Source organism: Octopus bimaculoides, chromosome 5 (assembly GCF_046866305.1).
Source record: "Octopus bimaculoides isolate indiv1 chromosome 5, ASM4686630v1, whole genome shotgun sequence".
NCBI classification, from domain to species: domain Eukaryota; kingdom Metazoa; phylum Mollusca; class Cephalopoda; order Octopoda; family Octopodidae; genus Octopus; species Octopus bimaculoides.
Genome location: NC_142932.1, coordinates 108,067,302 through 108,079,512, shown reverse-complemented (window position 1 = coordinate 108,079,512; position 12,211 = coordinate 108,067,302). Strand labels below are relative to the sequence as shown.

At 30.1% G+C, this 12,211-nt stretch overlaps 1 protein-coding gene across 2 annotated transcripts in view; it reads right to left on the bottom strand.

Moving 5' to 3' along the window:
• Positions 1–2,164: 2,164 nt before the first annotated feature.
• Positions 2,165–12,211, bottom strand: part of LOC106883080 (uncharacterized) — a 439,153-nt gene continuing 429,106 nt past the window's right edge. For both annotated transcript variants that reach the window (XM_014933964.3, XM_089351816.1), the window contains exons 32-33: positions 6,169–6,279; positions 2,165–3,373 (exon numbers count right to left, since the gene is read on the bottom strand). In XM_014933964.3, the coding sequence (XP_014789450.1) occupies positions 2,977–3,373; positions 6,169–6,279 (508 nt within the window). In that variant the 3' untranslated portion in view covers positions 2,165–2,976. The remainder of the gene's footprint in view (positions 3,374–6,168; positions 6,280–12,211) is intronic.

Sequence of the window (12,211 nt, the reverse complement as noted above, 5' to 3'; positions counted from 1 at the left end):
TACGTATAAGAGCTGTAATAATTATATTATGTTGTCAGAAGTGACCTTTAGTTTTAATTATTCATTGTCAAAAAAGTAATTAAATGACATTTTCAGTGGACATAGTCACAAAATGATTACTTTATTCCAGTATGAAATCGATTGTACCTTGTCATTAATCAAAAAATATTCCACGTTCTGATGCAAGAAGCTTCCATTTTAAAAAGTTTGCTGAGTATACAAAGGATTCAGTGAATAATTCGTTAACACTTAAAGGAACATAACACAATTGCAAATTATTTAGATGTATTTGTTATAACTTACTTTCACAACCAAATACATGTTAGATGCAGTGGCTAGCAGTGTAAATCACTGCATCTAACAGTGCAGTGTTAATAGGCAAGAAGAAACCTTGATCAGTTGTTTTGAGATATATGTCAAAGCAGGTGATCAAACTCTAGTTTGGAGCATCAATGTAAATCCAAACTTTATTAATTAACCATAATGAACTGATCACACAAGCACCACACTTTTACATAAAATAATGATTATATATATATATATATATATATATATATATATATATATATATATATATGAAGAAGCTTGGGTTAAATATTTACAGAATTAGAAGATAATTTGCTAAAAATATGGTACCATTAAATATTGAGCAAATTACTTGGAAATATAAAGCAACATAACTGTCAAAAATGTGTTTCACCTGAAATAATACATTTGAAGCTTATGACATTTATGAAAGTTATTACTAGAAACGTTTATGATCCCAGATTCTAGAGTTAATGTGTATGTACCTCTTATCTCTAACACCGCAAAATAATTCTATCTTAACTATTGAGCTTCACATTATATTCACATAATTCTATATTGATTATCACAGCCAACTGGCTTATTTCTTTAAACTGAAAGAGGAAAGTAGTGAAAGAACTGTTAAGTACTGAAAATTGTCATTCTAAACTTTAAGATATAACCTACGTAAGAATTATGTAAATGTATCTTCTAAAAGCTTGACTGACTGAAATTGTGTCAATCCTTATTAATCAATTTAGTAGATAATAGCAAAATAATTGACATGGCGTTAACACCTTCCTGCTGCAATGGTTAAAAGGTGTGCCATAATACAATTCCATATCTAAACTTACTTGTATCTGAGAAAAGATACCATAAACACTAATTTGCTGTAACAATTACACATGACAAAAGATACAGTTTTATAGAAGCTGTTATAACAATCCATCATGTAAGACACCTTTTTTTTAACATTTACAAGAGGTGTAGAGGGATACACACACACACATATACATATATATATTTGCAACACTTACAGGTATAATGGCAAAACACCATTTAACAATAAAATTCCTGTGACACATACACACATATATGTATAGATACATATCATTTTACAACATTTACAAGGAATATGATAGACACAATTTTTATGGCAATTGTTAACTAAGCAATTAACAATACAAAATTTCAAGATATGATTTCAAGAATTAAAGGATGTTTGCTAGATTATTTTGAATTATTTGTTAACTGTGTAAATCATTAGAATTAAATGAAACAGTAATGCACATATAATCCCCACCCCAACCAAAAAAAAAAAAAAAAAAAATCATACATTTTATTTGCGAAAAAAAAAGAAGCTAAAACTTTATATATATATATAGATTAAAAACAAGAATTCTTCCTAGATTAAATTTACAGAATATAAATAATAATTATTCTTGTTAAAACTAAATAAATGAATAAACTCAAGTGATAATATGAATTTCATGTCTTTTAGTCACTGGACTGTGACTTTTGGTTCATAAGCAAGAGAGACAAAAAAAAAAAAACCCATTCTATTTGATTTGGAGTTATTCAAAAAGTTATTATAACTATTATTGTTATTATTATTATTCATAATATTTATCAAAGCTTCACAAGATGTAGCAAATCATGAAAAACATTTTTATACTATCAATGACAATATTTAAAAGTCCATGTCTATACTACTGGTAGTTAAACTAGTTTATTGATGACAATAAATTTCATGCCACACATTTAACTAGAAAGTTACTAAATTTTAAAAATATATTGCACAGTCTATAAGAGATTCAAACAACTGTAACTTAAGTTTCAAAGGTTCATAAGACTGGTGCATAACACCCATTTCCTTTCATTTGTTTCTTGTAGGTTTTCTTTTTCTTTTTCTTTACCCTTCAAACTATTGTTACAATGGGAGGACCACACATAACTAAACCTCATATTACTTTGAAAGTGTTTGAAGTAGGTGTGTTTTTTTTTTTTTAAATTTGATATCATCTCAATTATAATGGGTCAGGGAAACCAACACAGAGACAAACAACAGAACTAGGTATGAAATACTAATGTAACTTTTCTAACATTTTGGGAAACATGAAACATTTTGAAACAGAAAAAAAAAACAAAAAACAACAAACAAACAAAAACCACAGTACTCCTCAAATGATACTAATTTTACCAGTTCAGGTAAACAAGTTTTGTAGTTTAAAAGATAACCTGATATGATATAGGTTTCAAATAGACATTTTTTAAAAAGTATCTCATATAATGATGAACGGGCATGAGATTCCTGCATTCTTTTTTCCTTTTCTTTTTCTTACATAAGTACTATACAAGAACGATATTGTTCATTAAATGGATAAAATATATCATAACATTTATGTAAGACATACAGCTGAACCAGAGTCAAACACATAAGAGAGACCTGAGCAAATATACAGACAATGTTAAAAATAAGATAAAGAAATGCTGGTGATATTTAAAGAAACCAGTAGATTTCATATATCTGACAATTTGAGACAGTGAATGATTTTAGTTCATCCATCCTGGTGAATACCATTTTTAATAGATTTTTGTATACATAATTACACACACACGCGCAATAAAACAATCAGTTGACCATAATGTTACATAATATATATTATAAAGAAGCACTAAAATGATGAAATTTCATCCATTTGCAATTTCCCTTAATTCAATAATACAGCTACTGTCTCTCTCATTCTCTTCATAGACAATATGACCTTCAACAGCATCATCTTTGTCTGGTTCATCAACAGAACTGTTTTGTACTGAATTGGTCATATTACTATCTAGAGCAGGACTGCTGGTTCCAGTAACACCCCCTACATTATCATCAGAGAAGTAAGAAGCTTCTTGTTGGGCTAGGTGGGATAATAAGTTGATTGGCTCCCCAAAGGTGCCGATATCTGGTGTGCTGGGTTCAAGCTCAAAAAGTTCTGGAGACGATAGGTGCCCAACATCAACATAAGGGACTTCTTTAGTAGCTTTGATAATTCTCTGACAATAGAGATCTTCAAAGTTAATTGGATATTGATCATTTTCCCTGAGAAAAAAAAAAAAAAAAAATTGAAAGAATTAATTAGTGTAAGAATATAAAAAAAAAAATCTGAATAATTTTGAAAATAACATAAAGCTGATTTTATATTGTTGAAAAAAATCATTTTTTATTTTAATTTAAAAAATTTTTTTTTTATAGATTACCACCTATTCTGGTCAAAACGATAAATTAGAAAAATTTATGAAAATATTGACCAGGATGAAGATATCATTAACTATTGACCAGGAAGAAGACAAACAACCACTGATTTAAATAATATCTGAAACTGTTAGTGTATTTCATTTTACTTTTGAACACTGCTGTCATAATTACAACTTAATTGAGATTATAATTATAACATAATTAGAATCTCAATATTTTTTTTACATACTTTATCTGTCTACATATATTTGTCTAGAATAAAAGTCAAGTTATCCACTGTTTCTTCAGAAAAAGTAATTAACCCTTTTGATACTATATTGATACTGTTCAAATACACTGCCTTTGTTTCAATCATTAAGTTTTAAAGTAACGAAAAATTTAATGAAATAACTTTATCATTATTAAGCTGATGTTTGGAACATAAATTAACAAAACATTTTGATGAAAGGTTTTAATTTAGATTACTTTAAGACAGAAACTTTGTATTATAAAATCAGATGTGGTCTCAGTGAGGTTGGTATCAAAATGGTCGCGAATGAACTTCAAGAATATTTTTTCTATTTCTTTCTTTTCAGTTAGAACACTGATCACACCAGTAGATACCAACCTATCTATTCAGTATTCAATGTCTATAGTTATCTATTTAATGTATTCTTTTTGGTATTGCTAATACACTTATTTCATCAAGTCATCTTTCAGTTACTTATCTCCTCGAATATTCATGTTTTATTTAAGGATGTGAACATTAGGCTGACTTCTTTTTGCTTTAGCAATGCACAGGGAAATATTTGATCTCAGCTCTAAAAGGTTATCAAAACACAGTCATAGAGTAGTGAATTGCATTGCTTTCTGCTGAGCATTTTCTGCTAAGTGAACAGGGTCATTTAAATGTAGATAGGATATTTTTATAACTGTGTGGTCTATTGGAGAAGAGATAGATGTCATCAATACTATCATCATCCAAGACATTTTGCAAATGTTTCCCTGACGATTCACCAATTTTTACATGCTATCAAATGATAACAATTAATAAATATTAATACAATATGGATCCCAGCTCTCTAACTGTAGTCAGTTGATCAGTTTATTGCATGCAGTGATTGTCCAACAATTTAGGACTCAAAGCTAAAATTTAAGATAAATGGATTTTTTTGAGGAGAATGTGAGCAACTACTAGTTTAAAAAACAAAATATAAACAGACAAAAAAAATTGCCAGATAAATTGAGATATGACAACTTGTAAGTCTATATATCTTAGATGTACTAAAAAAGAAATTTAACACACGACAAACACACACTTTTCATCTCGACCCCTTAGTGTGTACATTTAACTAAAAAGATGACTGCAAGAAATCTTGATCTAGATGATAACAAAAATATACTAGAAGTGTACACTTCTAATATGAGAGTGTATAGTGCATTTTTATGCTTTTGTAGTATAAAATAAATAAAATCAATATATAATATATTTATTTATATATATATATATATATATATATACATACACACACACATACATGCATACAGTGAGAGAGAGATGAGAGAGGGAGAGAGAGATGAGAAAGAGAGACAGATGGAGAGAGAGACAGATGGAAAGAGAGAGTAAAGAAATAGGAGATGAGACAGATAAGAATGTGATGAAAACTGCAATAATGGAATAAACAACACATATTACTATTTTAACCCAAACAATGTGATTGTTATACAATAGAATAAACAATAAATAAAAGATGAATGTTGAAATCATAGTGAGCCAGTCATAGATGTTATCTAATCTAGTAAACATTAACAAACTTGGCTACAGGAAATCAAAGTTGGCACTCCAGACAATAAACTTGGATAATGGTTCTTAGTAATTCGTTTTGTAATTGTTTTTCACAAGATAGCTTATATACTTATATTTAGAGCCTTTTGATTTGAACTACCATATGTAAAATGGTCTATCTCAAAGTTAAATTGTAATCAAATTACAAGTGCACTTCAGTTATTATTGATAAATAACTAGGTGGCCAGAAAGTTTTACCTTGAGAAAAAATTAGTAATTAATGGGTATAATAAGCTTAGAATCATTGACACAGTTTTTATCATTATAATATTCTTGTTAATCAGAATGTAAAAAAAAAACAAAAAAACCATTAGTTTTTAAATTTTTGTTTGTTGTAATTTAGTTGGTGAATAAATCAAGTTGTTGAAATTGTTTCACTCTCTTGAAAATTAATCATTAATTGTTTCAGTATAAATACATGAAATTGAATGAATTAATTAATATTGACTGGAGGCTAATTTTTACTTATAAATCCAAATAGAGTAATTAAAATAAACTATTAATGAAAAGTCTGGGGATCATAATATGTATAGACTACTGATTAAATTTACTTTGTCATCTGGTAAATGCTGAATTTGTAATGACTAATATCAGGTACTAATTGAGGTAATAGCATGACAAAAATATAGAATATTTAGCAGTTATAGACTGAAATCTTAAATCTTTGTGTGATATTTATATCACACAAATAATACCAAGAAATAAATTTTAAATGATGTAAAAATGTTAAAAGAACATAATGGAGAGAAAATTTTAAAGCAATTTGTTGAGAAATTTCCATGTGCAATATAGAATCATACAGAGTTAAACCTACCTGTTATAGATAGCTAAAGCAATGCTTGCCGGATGTGGAATTGGAAGAGGTATTTGTAGTTTATCAAACACATGAGGCGTATGGTCTTTTTTCCAAGGGCACATCTTTTCTCTGAAAGAATAACATAATTTCATTGTCATTTTTAATACTAAATTTTTGAATTTGTATTAAAAAGAGGGAAAAAGAAAAAAGAAACAAATTTGACATTTGGAAATTGGTGTTAAAAATAATCAACAGATTGCATTGCTTTGGACCAAGATGCATAAAACAATTCTTTCAACCAATCCATGTTAGGATAGGAAAATATCATTAAAATGACAATGATGATGATGATAAGGAGGAGGATGGGGGAAGGAGGGATCATAGTTTCAACAGCATTAGATTAGAAAACTGATTGTAACTGCTTAATGTAGGAATTGGAAATAAATTTTACCAAAATATTACTTGCAACATCATTAGCAGTGATAGCAGCAGCACCACCATATTTTAGTTTAAATCTTGTAAAAGTCAATTTTATTATTCCTCTCTCTCTCTCTCTCTCTCTCTCTCTCTCTCTTTCTGGGTCAATAAGTCACATACCAGTAATATACTGAAGTTGATTTAATTAATTGTACGTCTAAAAATTATATAATTAAGAAATTGATATTATGTAATAAGAAAACTACAAGCAGGAAAAACTCTTGGTTTCTATTCAGCAGAATTATTGAACAGTAAGGTGTAATTTCTATGTTTAACTGTTAAGATTGTTAAAAATAGTCATAAATGGAAAGAAATCATTCATTGGAAATAAGAAATTTATTACAACTGGGTGGACAACAGTGAAACCTGTCTACCTTCAAAGAAATCATGCAACAAGAGAAGCAACATTAGAAAATCAATAATGTACATTGTGGAGAGATAGTTGCAGCTGACTGAGTTGATAGTTGATAAGGTTCCAACCTCCTAGGCAAAAGGTAAACAAATTAGTATCTTATCCCCAGTATTGTGAAATTTCCTTATCAGTGACATTTAGCTGTAAATTGGTACCATAAGGAAGTACAGTGTGACTGTTTGTAAGTAGTAGAAGCTCTGAGTAATTTTGTTACTTTGTTGCACCAAGCTAAAAGTCTCCCATAAATTTAGAGAAAATAATAAGAAAAATCACTACAGTGGTATGTTTTCTTTGAAATATTACATGAAAAAAATAACTTCAATGAGAACAGAATGGCACATTAAATTATGAAATTAATTATAAAATATTCTAGATATAAATTGAAATCACCATAGAAAGAAGATATTTAAGTAACAAGACCTGAGGAAACATGATAAGAAAGATGATAGAAATTAGTAATATTTTGAGTTGTTATAGAGAGAATGTTCACAAATAGCTCATGATAAATGTTTAATATAAATATAATAACAACCATAATTGTTTAATATGGATTTTTTTTAAAGTTTGAAAACTCCTAATATTGTGAAAAACATATTAGTCAATTACTATGAAATTAGCCTACTTCATTTAGTTTACAACATACACTTAACTCAATATATTAGAAGCAAAAGTTTTATTTTATTCATTATTTTTAATTATCAACTTTCTTAGCATGAGCTTGGCAGGACAAGAATTGAGAATAACTACTTTTAAAATATGAAGTCAGTTAAAGGCTTATAACTTGATTTGATGTCTTTGTCTTTTCACAGTATGTCTAAATAAAATCAGGTTATAATCACAGGAAACTTTGAACTCAATATTGCAAGTTAATAAAACATATGTAATCACAATTCTTCAACTACTTTTAATAATTGACTGTTCTTCCCCATGATAACTATTAGTTACCATGGGAAGTGCTGGATGAAGAGTACAGTGGATAGGGCTACATAGAGTATATGGCAGGCTAGAAAGAATAGCAAAAATATGAAGAGCAGTAATGACATTAAAAAGCTAGGCAGTAAGCATAAAACTAAGTGTATCTTGCCAAATATGAAGCTATGTAGACAAATGTTCTGTACAGTGATGAAAGATGTAGTGTTCTGAATTGCAAGGCAGTGTGTCTATGAATCAAGACATCATTTGTCAGTGGAGTATTCAAAGTGAGATTTTATTCTAGTAACAGTGAAAAGAAAGAACTATGATAATACTGCTATTAGAAATTGTTAAATGAAGAACAATAGCGAGATAGTGATGGGCAACTTCGCATGGAACCAACAGAAGAACTTGTAACTGAAGTTAGCCTTAGTATGGTTAGTAAAACTTTTAAGAGATGAAGACAATGAAAGTGACAGTTCATCAAAAGAGTTGTTGAGATGTTGAAAGCACTAAGTTTAGGTAGATACTATTCTAATAGCTCATTTAGATAATCATATTGTACAGGAAGGTGTAATATCCTTTGACTAGCATATTAGTATTGTAGCAAGACATGTTAGCACAAATCATCCAATCACTGCTGGCTGTAGAAGGATACATGTGACCCAGCAGTGAAGTGTGAGTTTTGAAAGGCAAAAATCAGTTGCTGAGAGAACACTGAAAAGTAAACATCTAAGTTGCTGATTGTTCGTCCAGATGACAAGACACATTGCTGATTTAACACCGATTAGTAAACATAATGTTTATGGCTATGGGACTACTATCACGCTTTCCAACTAAATTACACTACACATTGGATTTGTACATCTATAAACATCTTGCAGCTATTTGAATCTAACTACCTGGGATGTTTATGGAGAAATTAACTCATGTCTCACTACATCCTGTTAACCTGAACACTTACCTCATGATGTGCTTACTACTACAAAAAAAAACATTGCCTTCTGATATTTCTTACATCTGCTTATATGTAGAATCTTCTTACATACATACTACCCTAGCCAATGTTATATTGTCCTTCTAATTTTGTTCTTGTTACAGTATTATCACCAACTGATACAAGAGTGAAAACAAGTACAATCAAGAGAAGAAATTAAGAAATGACAGAGTCCTCTAATTCATGAACCAAGTGCTTGAAAGTAGTTGGGAGAGTTTGAAAAAGACTTAGCTCAGGATACGGTTAGTTTGGATAAAATGTAGTTTGAGCTTATATAAGGGAGCAGAATGATTTCAAACAACTGCAAGAAAAGTTCTTGTTCAAAAATAAACCATTCTTATTTGCATTTATGGAAGATCTTCAACAGTGTCCCATGTGGATGTCTAGTTAATAAGCTTGCTTCCTAACCATGTGGTCTGAGATTCAGTTCCAATGTGCAGCACCTTGGGCAACTGTTTTCTACTATAGCAACCAAAGCCTTGTGAGTGGATTTGATAGACACAAACTGAAAGCAGCTGTCATATATGTGTGTGTGTGTGTGTGTGTGTATAGTGATGATCGTGATGATGATGATGATGATATATATATATATATATCTTTTATCTTTTACTTGTTTCAGTCATTAGACTGCGACCATGCTGGGGCACTGCCTTGAAGAATTTTAGTTGAATGAATCAATCCCAGTATTTTTTTTCTTTTTAAACCTGATACTTATTCTAATGGTATGTTTTGCTGAACTGCTAAGTTACAGGGATGTAAACACAACAACACCAGCTGTCAAGTGGTGATGGGGGATAAACACACACATACAATGGGCTTTTTTCAGTTTCTGTCTACCAAATCCATTCGCAAGGGTTTGGTTGGCTTGAGGCTATAGTAGAAGACACTTGCTCAAAGTGCCATGCAGTGAGACTGAACCTGGAACCATGTGGTTGGGAAGCAAACGTCTTTCCACACACCCATGCCTGCACCTATATATATATATATATATATATATATATATATATTGAGAAAAAAAGTCGTCAGAATTTTGGAAAAAATAATCTTTTTATTTCTTCATTATTATTAGCGCTTTCGTTCGTTTCTTGAACTTGTCAAATATATATATACAAGTAAAATCTCTTTCAATTTGCTGATATGTATAGTTTTTCATTAATTCACAGATGAAATAATGAAAAGCCAAGATGATTGGTGATATTCTGTACATCAAAATTGTTTAACTCATGTCAACATGGACAAAAATAAATATTCAAAGTACTGATTTATATGTCATTACTGATGTAGCAAACCTATATTCCAAGAAAGAAGATATGTTCAAATCTTATAAAACAGTTAAATTTCTTATCCTCTATCTAATAACGAAAAGTTTGGGAATAAATATAAGATGTCTAACAACCTGTACTTCTAAAAAGGATATTAGAAAGATATCTGATAAATAAACTACGCTTTGAATAAGTTCTTTTTTAAAAATTTTATCACTGTCTATTTTTACAAACATACAGTCATTCACATATGTATACAAATTCTCATTTGATTATTGGTTATAAAACAGTTCACTGTTGTGAATATTGTAGTTCCATTGATAAATATTTGCACTACAGAAATTAATTTCCTTTAACATATGTTGCCCCACCACCACCAAAAAGAAACTTTCTGCTTTTATGATCACTACTATCATCATGATTTTCATCATCACCAACAGGAGCACCACTACCACCACCATTTTTAACAAATGATTTCCCAAGGAATCAGTCAGACAGCTTTGCCATTCATCACTTTCTCAAGTATTTTTATCCTGTGTCATCTCTGAGGCTTACTGTTTGTTCTCTTATCTGACTTCTTCCCCAAGTCTTTCACAGTACCAATGTTACATATACACCACAAATACACACTCAGAGTGTATAATATGCGTGCATTACCTGTCCATACTGCTTTGTCTGTCTCTCTTTCTCTCCTTCTACATTCATCTGTGTCTATACATTTAACATCCTACCATTTTTAAAAACTTCTTTCTACTCAACATTCCACATCAGCTTAAAACCATACATCCAGCTATCTTTACGAAATTTATTCTTTATACCAAACGTTACAGATCCTTTGCAATCATAGTTCATGTGATAAATAAACAAACAAATTTAAAAACGAATATATGTAACAACTGTAGAAGGTAACAATATATTTTCAAAACTTTTCTTGTCATTCGATGTCAAGTTGACATTAAATAGTTCTACACCTGCAAGATATTACTGATCTTTATTCAAACTTCAAAGTATTAGTGGGTCTTATTGATGTTGATCATGTAAGTTATTGATCACTATTATGCTTGGAAGTTTTATTGAACTTTGATATGTCTTGCTTAGCTCTACAAAGGAGAAATAAGAAGAAATATTCTTGTGATTTTCTTCAAAGAATTATATATATATATATATATATATATATATATATATATATATATATATATGCATGCATACACATATAAGTATTAAAACTTTCTGTTAAAAAATAATTTCCAGCTTAACCCTTTTGTTACTATAATTCTGTTGAAATACACTGCCTTCATTTTAATTAATTTTTAAAATAACCTTGTATCTTTTATGTTTTACTTGTTTCAGTTGTTGGACTGTAACCATGCTGGGGCACCACCACAAAGAATTTTAGTCAAACAAAAAAAAAAACAAAAAAACAAACATAGGTACTTAATTTCTTAAATTTAGTACTTATTCTATTGGTCTTTTTTACCAAACCAATAAGTTGTGAAGATGTAAACAAACTAACACTTGTCAAGCAGTGTGTGTGTGTGTGTGTGTGTGTGTGTGTGTGTGTGTGTGTGTGTGACAAACACATATACATACTCACACATATATGACAGGCTTCCACATAATTTCTATCTATCTATTAAGGCGGCGAGCTGGCAGAAACGTTAGCATGCCAGGCGAAATACTTAGCACTATTTCGTCTGCCGTTACGTTTTGAGTTCAAATTCCGCTGAGGTCAACTTTGCCATTCATCCTTTCGGGGTAGATTAGATAAGTACCAGTTACGCACTGGGGTCGATGTAATCGACTTAATCCTTTGTTTGTTCCCTCTATGTTTAGCCCCTGGTGGGCAATAAAGAAATATAATTTCTATCTATCAAGCTCGTTCACAATGTATTAGTCAGCCCAGAGCATAGTAGATGACACTTGCCCAAAGTACTGCACAGCGGGATTGAACCCTAAATCATGTGGGCACAAAGTGAACCCCTTAATCACAATAGCTATACC